This window comes from Leuciscus leuciscus, assembly GCF_965113295.1.
Source record: "Leuciscus leuciscus genome assembly, chromosome: 9".
NCBI lineage: Eukaryota > Metazoa > Chordata > Actinopteri > Cypriniformes > Leuciscidae > Leuciscus > Leuciscus leuciscus.
In genome coordinates this window covers 22327813-22347285 of record NC_138733.1, presented here as the reverse complement: position 1 = coordinate 22347285, position 19473 = coordinate 22327813, and the positions used below count along the sequence as shown (strand labels likewise).

Below are 19473 nucleotides of genomic sequence, written 5' to 3'. Positions count from 1 at the left end.
TGTAAGTCGCTTTGGATAAAAGCGTCTGTCAAATGCATAAAAACGTAAAACGTAAAAACATATATATACATATATACATATATATATATACACATATATCTATATATATATACACATACATACACACACACATATACATACTGAAAAACCCTGAACTACATTGGATATGTCAGTGGTTGCTGCTCGCAGTGCGATACAAAGCAGAGAGCAATCAAAGGTGGCACGTCGTGGGCTGCCCAGCACACTGAGGGCCGGGGGCGACGGGGAATCATGGCCAAATGCCTGTGCACATATACTCTCCTGAGTGTCAGGTCAGGGAGGTTCTGCTGTAACAAAAGTGCACGGGGCAAAGATCTCTGGCTTATTTTAATTAGACATTAACGTTAATGCACTGAGCAAGCTCATTATGCCTTTCTTTGCCCCTGGTGAACCGCATCCACACCGAGCCGCTGCCACGACCGCTCATGCCCGGCTATTTCATCACTCTGACACATGCATGGCGATTAGACCGACTTCTGGAGAATATTCTACCCGTTAGGCCTTGAGCACTTGGGCTTTAGTGGCAGAGAAGAAATGTGAAGCTTGGCCTGAAGGACCCAGACAGCTAATTACTCATTAATGTTTATGATTATCCAGCTAACGTAACAATGCTCACTTATTCAAGATATATTAGATGTGTGGTCATCCGTGAGCCTTCTGCCCTCGAGTTGCATTCTCTTGCCTTTCATATGTCAACCCAAAGTGCTTGCGCTCTCCATGCACTTGTTATTAAATTACATGGGTTTAAAACCACACTAATTGGTTTAATCTGAACTTCGGGTTAATTTGGCTCTATGATGAGTTTCAGGGCACGGATGTACTACAGAGTGACAAAGGCCTGATTCACGAAACCACCGGAGACAAGAAAAGCGCTTCACCAACTGCTACGTCAAATGGAACGGGCTTATCTTCTGCAACCTTTCAAAAAACGGGCAGACAGAAGAGATTGAGTTTACCGTGCATGTTTCTTGTGTTGTGGTGTACCAATAAGGGCTAAAAACAACTGTCTCCAGTGAGACAGACATACACACATATACTTACATCCAGCCAGGAGGTACTGATAGTACTGCACGAAATCTGAGGCCAGCACCAAGGGGTGGTTGCTGTTGAAAGGTGGTTGTAGCTCATTCCACTGCGGTGTCCTACTCAAAACAAACACAAAAATCAATTTAGGAAGCGCATATCAAAAGGCCAGATGTATATAACAGTCTCCAGCTGAGCTATAATGGACTCAAACTCTCCGCAGCCCAGCAGAACTTCCATTTCTCAAATCTCATGTGGGCTGCACGGGCTATACAGCTCAGTACATATAATCATTGAACATGTACAATCAGATCAGAAAGCAATTCTGAGAGCAACCCCTGCCTGTTTCCATTTTCTTCGCTCAGTCACAAGCATTATTGCATTACGACTGAGCTCAGCGTCTGGGTCCGTGGCAAGCTGTGACATTAATCATTTGCTTGCCCTCATTAAGGCGCCATTTAAGCTGTTTTATGTTAATGATACGACTGCAGTAGGTCGTGTCAGGTGCTTCTGTCGGACTGAAGGTGAAGTGTAAAAGCAGGTAAATAGGTGTGGTGCTGAGAGCCTCGGGGCAAGACCTGGCTAGATTCCAACAGGCTCTCGGACAGGTGTTCAGCTCCAGAGGCGTGTCGTCGCCTATCTTTTGAGCCGTGCTGATTGGACGAGGCTCCAGCACGTGCTCCACCAGGTTTCCGTAGCAACTCAGGATGTACAGCGATTCAACAACAGCCTGGCGAGACTGATCTAACAGGGAAGAAAAGTCAAATCCAAGTTTTTAAAGATTAAGATAGTGGTTTCTAACATGGCCTCAGAATTGTTTTTGTGGATTTTTTTGGAACAGATTTTGAAGTTTCATCTGATACCACTTAAAGGTATAGCGGAGGATGTTTTACTTCCTGGTGGGTAGTCTAAACTATTGGTCCTCCTAATTGTCAATCATTCTGGTGAATCAATCAAACTTTTCAAAAAGTGGAGAGGGCGGGTCTTATCTAAAATTTGGAAAGATCCTCCGCTATACCTTTAAAGAAGCAAAGCAGCAAAAAGAGCATACCAAAGCGTATGATAAATAATAAATGAATCTAAATAAATATTGACTAAAATACAATGAAATATAATACAAAATGATGTTTAAAAACATTTATCACCAAAAATCACACCACTTAATTAAGTTCAAGCTTAAAATTGATGTCTAAATGAAGCCCAAGATAAAATGCTCATGCACTGAAGGTTGTAAGCCATATCAAACCTTTCTCTCTCTTCAAGTTGGGGTTGGTGATAAACCAAGAGCGAGAGGAGGCGAAGACTGCAGCCACGCAGAACTCCCCACCGCTGGACTTACTGGGTGAGATTTGGGGAGGCGGCTTGGCTTTGCTGCAAAAAAGAGACATAAATGACAATAAGAATATAGAGAGTGAAAGTCTGCTTTTGGGGAATGACATAAGAGTTAAAGAGGAAAAATAAAGCCACCTCACAGATGAGAAAATAGACATAGTTGAGAGGTACAGAATCAAGACAAATATTCCTGCATATGAATGATATCACTCAAAAAGCTTTGAATGAAAATTGCACATCCACAAATCAAATACTGGGCTTGTAACCAACAACATACTACAGCACACATTCATACTTCATGCAAGTAAAAAAAAAGTCACAATCTAAAGAGACAGTTTACAATACAATACAATCAAATCAATTTAATAAATAAAAAGTTAATAAAATAAATTGTAAATGCTTTTAAATTCAAATTTTTACAGGATTCTAATTTCACTTCATTTATATTGGGAGAAATAGCCACTTTTAAGTCTTAATTAGAAAGTACAATTTCAAACCCAGAAAAAACATGGCTTCACCAAATCTGAGGATGTTTTATATTTCTGTTTTGTGTGTATAATGGTGCTGTTAAGGCTCAACACACACACACACACACACACACACACACACACACACACACACACACACACACCCTGAGTCTAGTCGGTACATATACCACATAATGGCAGTACATTTCTTATAAAGCTGCTTAAAATGGAGGCTTTTAAGTTGCTTTGGAAGGCCTCATTCCAGTCTTGGCATTTGAGAAAATTTATTAGGGCCTATTGAATTATTCTTTACGTCAGTAAGATTTTGAAGAAGCCAAGGAGAAAAAAGGGTCATGAGCTGAGAGATAAGGGCTTGCATATGGAATTCATCCTAGAACAGTAGCCATGTGGTATCACTGTCTGACTCCTGCACTAACCCGCACTGTAAAACCTGCCCTCTACTGTATATCGCATTCAAACAATAGACTTCAAAAACACAGACTACTGGCAGTTTCACATAGAACCACACTTCAGATACAGTACCATCAGCTATGCACACATACACACTCAAATGCATACAAATGGATGGGAATGGGAGCCAGCAAAATAAAATATTAGGGTTAACAATTTAACACATTAAATTGTGATTGGATTAAGTATTTTCGGCATTCTAAAAAGGCAGTACTCCATGCACAAAATGATAAATAATAAAAACTGTGATTACTTTCTAAAGCAAGCCTTTGTAACATCTATTTAATATTTACTTCTGCCAAAATATTATAGTGTCTAAATTGTCTTCACTTGGAGACTTTTGACTTTTAACATTTTTAGATGCCAAACTCTTAAATATGTGAGCCCCATGATAAACACAAAATATAAAAGTAGTTATATATTTACATGTAAAAAATACCCATTTATATTTAGTCAGAAAATTTATAAAAAATTAAATAAAATAGATCATATTTTATAATTAAATGAAATAACCAGCTGTAATATCGTTTTATAGTACTGTTTAATTTATACTTTTATTTAAAAAAGTGAAAACATTTAGAAAATATTTCTTTCTCAAATAAATGCACCAGAGTTTTCACCAAAATATTAAGAAGCACAACTGCTTTCAATATTGTAATAATAATAAGAAATGTTTCTTAAGCAGCAAATCAGAATATTAGAATGATTTCTGAAGGATCATGTGACACTGAAGACTGGAGTAATGATGCTGAAAATTAAGCTTTACAATCACAGGAATAAATTAAATTTTGAAACATATGCAAATAGAAAACAGTTAAGTTAAATTGTAATAATATTTCACAATACTAACATTTTTGCTTTATTTTTTATCAAATTAATGCAGCCTTGGTGAGCACAAAATTTTTTACATTAAAACAACCCCAAATGGTTGAGTATATATTTTTTAATTCTATTGTACTAAAGCCAAAATCAAACAATTAAAATATTATTTGGAACACATTCTCTAAAATGTCAGATGTTTAAACCAGAAGAGAAACATTATCAATTCAAATTTGTTTGTATAATGCTATGTAAAGTTAATTTTTAATCCATAAAATGTTTTGCAGGCCCCAGACATTGCTTTTCAGTTTGAAAACCCTTGATACATATGATTAATTAATCAGCATATTATGCAATTAATTCAATTCCCATCTGTAATCAAATGACAGCCCTAGTCATTATGCACTAAAAGATCAGATAACTGCAAAACAAAACTGCCGATTGTAATGAAATTGTTGTAGACCGTGGAGTCTGGACTGGGAGTTAATGTGGATGAATTGTCCAGTGTTTGAACCGGGACTCCTCCAGCCTTGCATTACACTAATAGGTGTTGAGTGACCTGTTGCTGAGCTGCACTCTCACTCTGTCACTTCCCTTAAAACTGTCATCAAGTCGTAAATTACTCTCAGGACGAGGAGTGATGCTGACATCTTTGTTTAGCCGACACCAGGCGAGGATTGCTGGTCGGGAAGGACTAAAGACAAAAAAGACAAAGTAAAGAAAAGCAGGGAGAGATATTGGCACATGTTTATTGGTGTTGGACGGAGGTGAAGCGAATAACTAAAAAGCTGAGCAGTGCGTGCTGCTGATGGGGAGATACCAGAGGTTTGTTAGTATATCTGCTTTGCCGAAGAAGACGAGAGCGTCTCGCTATCTGTCAGTGTAGAACAGGGGACACAGCACTAAACAAACACGCTCAGCCGCCACAGGATTTGAAGATCGGAGTACAGTGAAGTGCACATTTCCTCCCCCCCCCCCCCTCTAATAAAACCAGGAATCCCAAGAGGGATAAAAAAGGAGAGAAGACAGCAGACATTTTGATAACCTCAAATCTTTAGAAACGCCACTTCCTTTGCCCTGACCATCACTCTGACCTTAGAGAAAAACATTGAGTGTAGCTCAAAGAAGCATTTAAATCCTTCCTGACCCACCGCTGTGTTCAAGGCAATGAGGAAAGTGAACGAGCTAAGCAGTTTTCCAGTCTAGGATGCAGGTAAAGATCTGGCATTTTCAGAACGCAGTTTCTTGAAAGGAAGACTGTAAAGGATGGGCGCACAGATGTTTTTAATAACAAAACCAAACCGACTTCGGTGTGACTAAACATTTATTCCTCTGAGATCACAGGCTGAAGCCGTCTGCCACAAATCTGAGAGGAAATTGTATCCGTTTCTGAGTGCTTTGCATAATAAATCTGGAAATATTCTTTAAAAGGTATATAATGTCATGCCAGTAATGATGATGAGACCAAAAACACTGCAAAGAACCAGTCTGAGCTAAAAGCCGGGCATAACTTTGAGCGCTCATCAGCTAGCGGTGCACTAACTATGGCCAACTATGGTAAGAGCTCTTTGAAGAGGCATTGGTCAGAAGATGATTTGGTCAACATGTTCTTATTTGAGTGCACTTCACACTTGCATTGCGTCTGAATTTCCTTGAAACGACCGCTGGAGTTGGTTTGTCTGTATATGAAATCACTTTTTTCCTCTTAAAGTGGCTAGCATGACTCAAGCCGTAGTGATTCAGCGGGCCATTTGAGCGAACGGATTATTCTAAATAAATATTGGCATGGGGAGCAGCTTACACAAAAATGTATCTGAAAATCAATAAATTATGAAACTTAAACATATTTAGTGAGATGGAGGAGAAGGGAAGACAGACGCTACTAAACAGAAGCCAATTTCATCTTCCCCCTATTGGCATTTCCCCTGCTGCTTCTAGAGTGTTTTTTCCCCTCTCTCTCTTTCTCTCTCTCTAACTAATTCACTGAAAAGACTCCTTGCATGTCATTTCCACTTTTAATTTAACATATGAGGACTCTTGACGTGAGCTAATAGCTTTTCCTCAAGGGCATAATTCAATCTGTGATGTCCACCATCAAAGCCCGGCCACATTACAGTCCCGGCCACAGACGAGGCGCCATCAGGGGGAAGGCGGCCCCTATTTGTTTTCAAACAAATGCGACAGCGCTTTAAACGGCAAGAAGAAGCACGGACCTCATTTTAACGTATCGGGGGACTTGCCGTAACAAGCCGACCATATGGTTGGTGTACGTCAGGCAGCGGGGCCTGTGTTACAAAGCTCATGAAAGGATAGTGCAGAACGCAGACATATCTCTCAACGTCACATTTATTATCTCACAGCAGCTTTTCCTCGGACATGGCTCAGGCACACAGCCACAGTCCACACACACCGTGGCAGCCATTTGGGAGGCCGGCATCAAACGCTAAAAGAGAAACAGAAATTTTTCCCCTCCATTTCCAACGTTCCAGCTCATTGGGATATCGCTGAGGAAGGTGCCTGATTCGGCATGATTTCCCTTTTCCTTAGAGAGATGCTGGAAAATATGAGTTCCCCAGGTGTGAGTGCAGCTGTCTATGGTATTTACAAGCTGGCAGGTTTTGAGGTTTGTGATAGTTGTACTTCGTTCTTGGCTCTATGGTGTACAGGATGCTTCTGTGAGTTTTAAAAAAATAAAGCAGAAAAAAACATGTTAAAGCTTCCATAACCTACAAAAACTTTTCCTGAACAGTCTCATATCGTACCATACTTCTTTTTTTTGTGTTACAGATTCTATTTCTATTTTTTGAGAATGAAAAATAGTTCCAGAACCAAGGTAGCTGAAAAGGTGGACAGTCACGGTATTATAGCATAATTTGTGCAGACTCTTTATCAGTCTACTCTTGATTTGATTACTTTTAATTTACTTTAATCCATATGTCTCCTGAGCTGTTTATAATGAAATCTTATGTTCTGCCATTTTGTATTTGAGCTGATATTTTCCATCTTATGTTTCTGCGTGGGAGTGTTCTGTTCTGGAATACTAGATGATTCCTCTAATACATCCACGTGATATTAAGCACATTTCACTTCTCTAAAAGGAAAAACTAATTACCATTTAGTACTACATCTAAAATCAATCATATGTTTCCGATGAAATGTGGAGCTCCAGTTGTGTCACACATTAATGTGCCTAGCCCAGTCAAGAGGAAGCTATGGGGAATATTAAGATTTATCATGTTAATGATGATGCTTTGAAACACATACGCCCTCAGAGATCACAGTAGAGCAGTGCAGGAAAAAGATCTAATAATTAAAACGCATGTGAGGACACCACAACAAAAGCTGAAACCTAAGCCAGAGGAATGACAGCAGCACATGTGATTCAATTTTTTAGGGTGTGAGGGATGCAGGGCGGACCATTTTGCTGACTTCAGTCTTTGAAGCTGCAACTAAAAGATTAAAAGACAGAAAGTCTGCAAATGCGCATATATATATATATATATATATATATATATATATATATATATATATATATATATATATACACACACACACACACATACTGTATATACACACACTGCATATATACTGTGTGTGTGTGTGTGTGTGTGTGTGTGTGTGTGTGTGTGTGTGTGTGTGTGTGTGTGTGTGTGTGTGTGTGTGTGTGTGTGTGTGTGTGTGTGTGTGTGTGTGTGTGTGTGTGTGTGTGTGTATACATATATATATGAAGAGTTCAGATACAAAAGCCTCTAAATCTCAAATGGCAATGAAGATTACCTATTAATTGTCATTTAAGTGAAATTACTGAACTTAAATACACAAGCTTGATAAAAATGAATCATTCTATAAGAAAATTTCAGATGGCATTTAGAGGCTTTTGCATCTGAACTGCTTTCAAAATAATTCCCCCTTTTGACAGTAAAGTAACTTTTTGAGTTTGCATCTAATAAAAAAAATCTCTGTGTTTTTCTCCATATAAACTCAAGCCAATGATTATACATTGTCCAAATAAAATTGTCACATCAAATTAAAGGGTGAAGAAGATGAATGGCTGCAACTGCATTGCACACATCTGACTCAACCATCGGAGAGAGCTGTGTGCGGACTGCGGAGCACCGATCATTTTTTCAACCTTATTCCAAATGTCACCAGCCAATAAAATTATAACGACAGCAATATGAATGTGAACACAAAAGCATTTTTGAATAAACAACCTCTGTCGTCTGTTTGGAAAAAATGAAGCAGGAAAGGAAGGATCACTTTGAAGAGAAGGTTCGTTTAAACCGCAGGACGGACTGACAAACAGAGCTCTGATATTGTCTAATGTAGCAAAACACAATATTTTGCAATGAACTCTAGAACAAAAACTCTTTTCTCTTTCCCATGAATTCAATGACACTGACTAATTTGACTAACCATGCCAAGCTGGTGTCTTAGATATACTCATGACCAACAAATTCCTCTCACAATGGCCTTTCCATTCAATACTATTCAACAGGCATCATTTTCAATTAAAAAGAATTAGGTTAGCAAATAAAAAAAATACACAAAAGCCAAACAGCAAATCCACATACAGAAACGGAACAAAAAAAGTACAATAAAAAACACATCTCTCTGTTCTTCCCACAGCGTGCTAGAATAAACTCAAGAAACGAAAAACAGGAAAAAAGATTCTTGGTAACAAACGAAAGATGGAATGAACGCAGTCGTTTTCTGAAGCGCGGACAAAGCATGCTGGGATTGAATTGGAAAAACTCACCATGGAGTTTTAATGGAAAAACATCCAGCCCCAAAGAGGTAGGGTCTTCATGAAGGGACAGATGCACAGAGATAGATGGGAAAAGCATTATTATTATTTGACTGGGTAAACAGTTTACTGTTTTATGATACATAAGTTAAAAAGCAATAAAATAGTGGATTTTAATATGTATGTGTATATATATGTATGTGTATATATATATATATATATATATATGTGTGTGTGTGTGTGTGTGTGTGTGTGTGTGTGTGTGTGTGTGTGTGTGTGTGTGTGTGTGTGTGTGTGTGTGTGTATGTATGTATGTATGTATGTATGTATGTATGTATATATATAATTTACTCAATAATAGACTCAATTTTCATTAAATGTCTAAAGAAAACTCCATTGGTGGTATTTAGGAGGGACATGGGGTCTGCTTCTTGCAGTCTGACAGTTCAACAGAAGTTCAATAGTGGTTTAATTGAAGTAAGATGCAGTGAGAGATGTTTTATGCTGAAGGGTTAGTAGAAAGGAGAAGTGGATCCCTGATCTACAGCCAAAACAATGGATGACCGTAAACATTTTACAGCCAAAAGTGTTTCCCAAAAGCAATAAAAAGGACATGAAATCCAACTCTGGCAGAAGTTGCCGCACAAGTTGCGGCCCTCTGGATGAGTTTACTATTCAGTAGGGGTGAATCACTGTCTGCAAAACAAAACCTTACAGTTTTACACAGACATTGAATCTTTCTCATTGGCAAACTTCTATCATGAAGAACTTTTCAGATCAAACTAATCGTGGCGAGAGAGATGAGTGATGGTCAGGCTAAGTTTAGCTTATAATTAGCATTGTGTTTTACATTCTGGATAATGAATGAATCATATTTGCACAAAGGGCGTAAGATACTCAAACATCACGGGCCGAGCTAAACAATCAAATCGGCAGGTTGCTTAGTTGCGCCTCAAGTGGCGCAGTACAACCGTCGAGTGTGACACTTCAGCTGAATGGACACAGCAAATATACAGCTGTGAAAATGGATGGACGCCAATGCTAAATGAATACGTTTCCAAGGAGATGGAAACATGTTAAACCTGGGCTTGTTTAGCAGCATTGATGATCAGTTTGGTGTTTGTGAGATATAAAACGCCTATAAAAGATTACAGGACACAAATAAGTAGGACAATAGCAACACCATGCTGTCTATCACATGACACACTCATGCACTTCTAATAAGATCAGACCTACCAGCAAACCATAACAATAATAAAACAAAAAGCGAGTGAAAAAGCAGATTTCATCCAAATCCGTAGAGTGCTATGAGGGTCTTTATTCCTGAGAAATGTTTACAGGGAAAGATGCCTGTTAACAGGAAGCAAGAAGTCACATGATGACATCCAGTGAGCGTTTAGGGCAACAACCCCACTTCAGCAGAATAATCTTTCACACATTTATCTCTCTGCTTTCTGTGATCCTAATGCTGCACTTCCAAAGGCATTAAAATGAGGTGATTTGCAAAAGCTTTACGCCATGACATGTCACATGGCTGGGTAGCACCCGAGCTCTTTAAGCTATTGTACGGTCATTATGGCACTATGAGACAATGGCCCAAAAGCAGCTCAATTCACGTATTACACTAAGCCTAATACATCTGTGAGGTTAGATCCAGCCATCCAGCAACACACACATGAATCTTTGTCTCATATTTAGGCCTATATGATATGACACAGTTGAGCAATATCACACAAGCGTTGTTTTTATTCCGTATAGCAAGAGTGCAAATGTGATATTGATTTTATACAACTGTTAATATTGTGATATATTTTATACAAAATATTGTCTGTTTTTGATAATTCTTTCCAATGAAAATATTACCTATAAAGCCAGAGCAGAACTATTGTGCGTCTCCCGAGCAACACACAGCGGTGTTTCGTTCCTGAATGAATTTGCGTATTGAGCGCATCAATCAGCTGAAACAATGATTCAATGGCCCATTCATAAAGAGAGCCATTAGGTATTTCGACCTGAAGCGGCGCTGCACAGACCGATCGGTATATGCCATCAAAGTTTTGAATAAGTAAGTCAGTCCTGCAGTAAGTACTGCATTCCTGAATAAATCAGCAGTTTGAACTATACAAATTAATGACTCAATTATTTACTCATTTAGACATTTACCGCCACCTACTGGCAGTTTTAGTTTCTTATTTATTAATAAAAGTACTTGCCCAAAAATGAAAATTCAGTTTATTTACATTTACTCACCCTAGTGTTGTTTCAAACCTGTGTGACTTACTTTGTTTTGCGGAACATAAAAGAAGATATTTTGAAGAATGTTAGTAACCAAACTGTTTTGGTCTGTAAATATATCTAAAAAAAATAAAAATAATCATGCTTTAGCCTAAAAATCTGTGTGTAATAAATTCAATGTTGAATCAAATAAAATATTTATTTCTAAAACAATTTTTTGTAATGACTATTTTATGCTGTTCTCATTTAACACAAAGACTTTAAATGAACGTAAATGAAAGGAGACGTGGTGTGTTATCCAAGCATTAATGGCAGGGAAAGACCCTTATACTGCGAACGACACATATAGCCTAAGGAGTTTCTGGGTGTTTCGCCCTCATTTCTGCTCCGAGGTTTTGATTGTGGCATTTCAGTACACAATTAAAAGTAGTTGAGAATAATGTATTATTATTTTCTGTATGACCAGAAATGCTAGAGTATTTTAATTTGTTTCCACTGTTGATAGGAAAATGCAAGTGTTCGCGCCCGCGTCTCCGTGCCATGCAGTGCGCGCTCCATACTCAGCTTTGTTCCTTTTTTGCATAAAAGCGTCTTCTAAATATAGCCTATTAAATGTTATAATAAAATAATATAAAATAATTATTATTTGCGTAGCTATACATGGACCTCAAACACACCGCGTCTTCTAAGTCAGGTGACTGTAAAAAACTGTTTCCATTGCAGTTTTGCGAAATATTCCTTTTTCGAATTGCCTGAAAAAAACACCTCATGCGAGCGTAAAAACTTTTTAGTTTTTGCGAAATTGACGTGTTTCCATTGTGCGAATTTTCAATTCGCAATTTCAATTTGCGCAATTTGAAGGGTAATGGAAACGCGGCTAATGAGAGTTTCATAATATTGGGTTTTAATAAATACTATGTCAGTATAAGCCTATAAAAATAACATAGTATTGGTTGGTTGTTGAGCACGAGATAAAACTGTGTAAACATTAAATAGAACTGAATCAGGAATTTGCTTGTGACTAAAACAAGCTCAAGCCCACACTGTAATACTATTTGCTGTTATAATCAGTCTTTAAAGACAATAATAAGACACCAACGCAGTGACAAGTCGATCATGACCGAACCACCACTAGCATCAGTGGGATTGACGTCCTTTTCACTACAGTCTTACACTAATATGTGGGTAACCATGGTCTAAAAATGGTACTGAGCTGGCTGATAAAGGAGGAGGAGGAAGTAAAGAACAAAAGGAGGTTACTCATCACTTAACAGACACATGGAAAAGGGGCGATGAAGTCATCAGTGCTGATATCAGACCTCACTGCGCTGGCTGATTTGACAGCTGAAATCAGGAGAACAGCTGAAGTGGTTCGCAGAAAAAGGAGGACACACACAGCTCCTGGAACGGCTATGTACATTAACACAGTGCAAAACTCACATTGCTGTCTCACCCAGACACTTCTAATGCTTACAACATGAGTGTTTTTAGCGAGTCAAGTATTAGTGAATGTTAATACTGAACTACACAGGAATAAAAGATCTAAAAGTCAGTAGTTGGAACAGTTTGAACTGTGGCCAGACATGGTGCTTATGTGGGAGTCATAAGGCTTGTGTTCTTTCTTGTGTATACTGAAAAATCAAACTTGAATAGACATCAAAAACCATCATCCAAGCAAAAAAAAGCATTAAGGCACTGAAGTTTTATATTAAAGTACTAAATATAAAAAACAAGTATGTCGCAAGTACACAAGAATGTGATTTTGCAGTTTGAACAAAGAACTTTTAAGTGAATCAAAAACAGTGTTGTTATTGTTAAACTAATACAAATCGTTTTCGTTTATTGAAATAAAGCTGAAAATAAAACAGGGTATCTGCAGTGTTTTTTAAATCAAATTTAAGACTTTTTTAGACCTTTTTTTAAGACCTGCACAGATTAAATCAATGCCATATGAGAGGGGTAGGGCGATGTTTATCGTAACATGCCCATAAAATGACTCTATAAACTACGATTTGAAAAAATGTACAGTTCAAAAACAGGTTGACAAAGAAAGTTTTATAAAATGATAAACCTCACATTTCAGCCTTCACACCATTTTTTAAGAAAATTATGTCAAAATTATAAATGATTATATTTATATTCTGATGATTATATTTGATTATGTGCACATTTGCTTATTTTCGATCCACCGGTTGCTGGGGTTTTTGCAGGGGGGTATTCCAGAAAGCAGGTTATGAGACAACCCGGGTGTGTTTAAGGGTAAGCAAGCGGATAACCTCAACTTTCAGTTCCAAAAACAGAGGTAACTTTTAGGGTATGCCATAGCAAATTAATATTTGAACATAACCTACTCCAGAGCAGGTTCTGTTCCAGGGTTAGTTACTTCAAAGGTGTTCAGCGCATGCATGCCCTATTGATGAGGCTCCAGTGGGCATGATAGATTAATGGGCGTGATAGAAGAAAGTAGTATGGCGCGCTTTTTCTTTTCGAATCATTGCTCTATTGAGAATGTCTTGTGTGTTAACTGTGAACATACACTGGGTTGCCTGAACTTAGCGTGAACCAATAGAATGTGCAGCGGCATGTATTTAGTATGTAACAGGCAGCGCTCACATTTATTTAAATCATCGCTTTTTAAGTTGAAAAATCAAACACATTAAGTCGCCAAAATTGAACCTTGAAATAAAGACTTTTTCTTATTCCATATAAAATAAGATATTTAAGACTTAAGACTTTACGGCCTTAAATTCGATAAAACTGAATTTAAGACTGTTAGAGGACACTATTAGAAAATATTAAATAGAAAAACTAAAGATTTAAAATTAGAAAGATTGCCTTGCTAGATAAACAAAATAAAAGTTGAAGTATTATATTACTAAAACTGAAATAAAATAAATTAAAGCTAAACAAAAATGTTTAAAAACAGAACCAGTCAAAAACCCTGTATAATTTACAGCATTCTCAACATTAACAGAGAGAGAATTTCTTACATATGTGAGCAAAATGGACATTTTAACTGAAATGTACTCAAATTAATTGGAATCCAAACATAGGAATCTAATCAAACTAAGAAAATAAAATGGGAATCAAACTGAATCAAGAAACCTATATCTGAACTGCTTCGGAAAGTTAACACTTCCTCTAAAAGGCGCTCAAATCAACGCTGTGTTAATATCCAATATCGCTCACTTGAAGTTAGACGTTTGCGGCAAGGACTGTTTCAGCCCGCTTGATTTAGCCACGACACTAAATGTCCAGTTGCATTATTACAGACTGTGTTTTAAAGGAGGACAATCTCCCATGTGGTGGCTAGATCATTTGCCATTCACCAGCCTCAGCTCTGAGTGCTGCACATCTGAGTGTAAGTTTTTTTGGGCATGTTGATGGGCAAGGAGAATATGAGCAGAGACAGGTGGGTACAGCTGACTGACTGACGTATACTGTACGTAGACACACAACACAGTTCAGCACAACATAGGACGTCTCTTGTCTGCCGCCACATATGCTAGCCTCAGCTAAGAAGAGAAAGACAAAGGATGAAAAGGGACTAGACAACATTATGACATCTATCTGTCACAATGTACAGCCTCGGACTCAGCATGTCTGTAGAAAAGGCTGTTTAAATGGGAACTAAGAGCATATAAGGTCTCCAAAGCCAGAAACTAAACCCTACGCAAGGCTGAATTATTCAAACTTAAAACTAATGCACTCTTGATGACTCTTCGATTCAAAACTAGAAGTGAGAGCCCTTAAAACAACCTCAGCGCAAAGTGTTCAGCATGACAATGAGCTACAGGGCTTTGTATAAATCTGCCTATTTAAAGTTGACCCGATGTGCCACTGTTTCGTTAGCGAATTTCCCATTCAAACTTTGCATTTAAATAAAAATAAACAATTGGAATAAGCCATAATTATGTTTAGTCAGTATGTAAATGCACACTGCAGTCATTGATATGGCAACCAGTCTTTACCGGCGTGTTCATGTTACATGGAGAGCAACCGCATGCTCTATCCAGTGATTGTAATGAATCTGGCTTAGGAACTAACGACCGACTACAGCAAAGATTCATATGTGGGAGAATGCAGGTTTGCATGTTTGTGTAAATGCAGGCAATCCTCTGGCAAATGACGGTTTGATGACACTTAAGAGTTCATGCCAGGGACGGACTGACAATCTGTGCGTTCTGGAAAAGTCCAGAACGGCCGTCCAACCGAGGGCCGTCGGCAAAAAAAAAAAAAAAGTCTAATAAAGCAATATGAACAGCCAACAGCAGGGGCACTAATATGATCACTTATATGCTACGTGTAAAAAACAACAACTGAGGAAGAAGAGTCGGCCTATAGCCACTGACATAAAGTTAGTTTTATAAGGCTTTATTAAATTTGCTTACATTATACAGGTATTTGAATAGCAGTGGCTCTGGTGCCTGTGAGTCCCCGCTAAACACATTCTATAAATAGCCCCAACTTGCCGTCGGGGCTCCAGACTTCGAATAAATTGTATAATTTTGCGACCTTTTCAACGTTTCAATTTGAACTTTTGCCTCTACAAAATTACCCAACTCTCTTTTGATTATACGCTGTCATTTGCATTGCGTATGAGAAACATCAAATGGCAAACGCTCAAAAAGCGGTACAAATCTTGTTTGATCTGAGCAGCGCATTATTAGCTCGGCCCAAAAAACAGCGATCGCGGACAAAGCAGCTGTGCGGGCTGATCTCGATCACGCGAACATTAGGGTAATTATTTGGGGTTACTGTATACACTCTCAGAAAAAAAGGTACAAAAGCTGTCACTGGCCTTTTTAAAAGGTACATTTTTGTACCATATTGGTACCTTAATGGTAGCCTACATATTAATACCTAAAAAGGACAAATTAGTACCTAAAAGGAAACAAATTAGTACAGTGACATTTCATTATTTGTATTTTATGGCATTGTAGATTTTTTGTTTTTATTTGAAGGCTGAGGCTTCATTAATAAACACAACCCCAATTATCATCATTTGTTTTGAGATGTTACTTGCTGTGAATACCTTGTCTGATAGGCTACAGTATTGTGGCATATAGTATCAGGACATCCTGGCTAGTGTCTGTCGCGCACGGCTAGAGGCGAATGGCCAGATGATGGGCCTATTTGGGAGAAAGTCCAGGGCTGTTTTTTAGCCCCAGTCCGTCCCTGGTTCATGCGAACTCAATTACGTTTCAAATCCCCAACACAGTTCTCAAAAATGAGAAATGCTATCGCCAGCAATGGCTGGAGCATCAATGATCACTGATGTCCAGTGACTTACAACAATTATATTCCGTTAACCTGCTTGAGAATTAACAATGTAGCCTGGTCTGCAACAAAAGCTAACTGTGTAAAGTTGACGTTTATAACCGGTCTAACAGATGACACAAATCAATAGGTTTTGAGATATTACCTGTATTAAGTACCTTGTGCCTTAAAATGGCAAGATCATTTCCATTGAGAGCTCTTCTTGGTTTAAAGTCACAACACACCAAATGACAAAGATAACTGTAGCCAAAGGCAAGTAGCAGATTATCTATCCAGTCAGAATACAGCCTTTCCAGTTCATGTCTTCAAGCATCAACATTTCATTTTCTATTTGATGAAATTATCTTGCACTTCAGTTGGAATTAAATTATAATTCTATAATTAACAATAATAATTTGTGATTTCTTAAGTAATACAACATTGAAATGTCTATACCGAACACCTTTAAGTACTACAGTAAATAGTGTGCAGAAACCCACCCAGTGCGCTTGGTGATGGTGCCCAAGGTCATCGGTTGCTTGATCTGAGCCAGTGGTAGCACAACCGTCAAACTGGGTAATGCAGACAGGCGTGGGTTACCCATATTGTTGTTGGTGAAGTTGTTATAGGATTCTTGACTGGTGAGTTTGGCTGTGAAAGAAAAGGAAGAATTTAAATAATTTGAGTTTGAATTTAAATGAAAATTCTATAGGTCACATACATAATACACTATGATTTCTTTAAAAGGAATAAGTAGTTTTATTAATCAATTAATGCATTAAAACTGATCAAAAGATACAATAAAAACATTTATACTCCTAAGCAAGATTTCTATTTCAAATAAAAGCTGTTCTCAGACTCATGAAAAAGTACATTTTTAAACATTTGATAATATACAGAGTATATATATACATATACATATATATATACACATATATACATGCACACATACATACATACATACACACACATAGGCTACATACATACATTTCTTGAGCATCAAATCAGCATACAGTTTTTTTTCTGAAGGATCATGTGACACTGAAGACTGAGTAATGGCTGCTGAAAATTCAGCTTTGTCAAATATAAAATATATTAGAAGTTATTTAAACTGTAATAATATTTCAAAATATTACCCTTCTAACTGTATTTTTGATCAAATAAATGAGACCTTGGTGAGCATAAGTGACTTTCACAAACGTTAAATCAGCAGTCGATGTTAAAGGGATAGCTCACCCAAAAAAATTTATTTTGACATAATTTACTCACCCTCAAGTTGTTCCAAACCTGTATGAATTTCTGTCTTCTGCTGAACACAAAAGATGATATTTAGAAGAATGTCGGTAACCAAACAGTTGATGGGTACCATTGACTTCCATAGTATTTTTTTCCAAGTTCAGCATAAGAAAGAGATTCATACAGGTTTGGAACAACTGGGTGAGTAAATGTGAAATTAAGCTATTTTTTGTGAATGTGTGAGACTTACAAATAATTTGCTATAGGTAAATAACTGAATAGCAAAGTGCAGTAACGTTAAAACTATTTATACAAACCAGTTTGATTAGAATTACAACAATACCTTAAAATATGATGCTAAGAAAACAAACCAGTTTGCAATATCAAGCAGCATACGCTTTTTTGTACAGCTAAAAATAACTGGAAGGGGATGACGTGGGAAGCCAGATACACTCAAGTTACAAATGGCAGCACCCACTCTTGCGTGAAAAATAAGGTGGATAACAATTAACAAAAAATATTGTGAAAATTGTGAACTGTGAAAATTCCAGTTTCAGCTAAATTCCAGCATTCCAGTTGTGCTAAAATATACAATTAATTCATAATAGAGCATGTTTTATCAGGAAAACAAACACAACAGATAAAAGGTTTCTATAGCTCTCCCCTTAATTATTCACCTTTCATCAGTTTTTTTTTTTTTTTTTTTTTTGTGTGTGTTGCTTTTAAATCCAAATGATACAGGCATCGATTTGATCCACGCTTCCACACCACAAAAGCAAACCTATTTCGTGCATATGTACGCTGCACAAATATTTTACACAAAGTCGTTTTTTTAACTCCATTATATTTTCCCTTTCAACACATAATATTTCGGACCAGTCCAATAATCTCAGCGAAGATTTTCCTTGCTTCCATTGTAATATAACCAGGAAGAGGGTATTCAGGGGCTCAGAGAAATACCTGAGACACAAAACAATGATTATCTGAGGGCAAAAGCGCTGAGAGCGGCCGTGCCACAGTGTTGGAGGGTTTTTAGATCATTAGCCAGCCTGTCTGTGTCTCTCTAATACCCAGAAACGTTGTCTTTGTGCTTAACCAAAGAGAGACCATTTAGGCCTCATGGCCCTCGATAAAGGCTTGCTTTGGCTGGAGACATTACACAAACCCCTGCGCCATTCCACACAGGGCCCGGATCTCAAGGGTCCTTCACATTTCAAAACCACTACACCCCAAGCGCAGCCACCTTTTGTGTGCAAGAGCAGCAGAAAAGAAAAGGAATTTGAACAGGAAGCAGCCTGAAAACCCATAATGGTGCTTCTGGTGGACAAAGACGAGGAGTAGAGGAAGAAAATTCTTAATGAATTTAGCATCTTTCCAAGAAGGACACACTCAGTCTCTGCAAACTTTTTAACCCCCAATAAATCAAAACCCAACTCGCCCGTGGACACGCACGCAAACAGCGTCACGGCGGCAAAGCTTAAGCCATCAAAAAAAGCAGACGCCTCGCACGGGATGATGTGAAACTCAGCCACCAAATGATGCGAACCCGAGTGTGGCAGGTTTGGCCGGAACCCTCAAGAATGGCACGTCCGAGAGAGGCAAGGCGCCTGGCCAGTCAAAACGATACTGCTTTTGGAGTTGTCATTTGATTAATGACTCATGTGTGATGGCCTGCGCAGTGATACATGACAAGCCAATGGAAAGAAGATCTATCGATGCAAATCCAAACTCCAAGAGGTAAGCCGGGTCACCCTCTGTCACCTGACCCTTCTGTTTAAGCTCACTCCGCTCCATTTGCATTTTCTTCTAATGGCACAGACCTGGCCGCCCTGTCACTGATATCTT

The 19473-nt window shown here is 38.1% G+C and overlaps 1 protein-coding gene across 5 annotated transcripts in view; it reads right to left on the bottom strand.

Moving 5' to 3' along the window:
* bcas3 (BCAS3 microtubule associated cell migration factor) overlaps positions 1-19473 on the bottom strand; it is a 237606-nt gene that overhangs the window by 149926 nt on the left and 68207 nt on the right. For all 5 annotated transcript variants that reach the window (XM_082180490.1, XM_082180488.1, XM_082180487.1 and 2 more), the window contains exons 16-19: positions 16893-17043; positions 2309-2433; positions 1641-1806; positions 1081-1181 (exon numbers count right to left, since the gene is read on the bottom strand). In XM_082180490.1, the coding sequence (XP_082036616.1) occupies positions 1081-1181; positions 1641-1806; positions 2309-2433; positions 16893-17043 (543 nt within the window). The remainder of the gene's footprint in view (positions 1-1080; positions 1182-1640; positions 1807-2308; positions 2434-16892; positions 17044-19473) is intronic.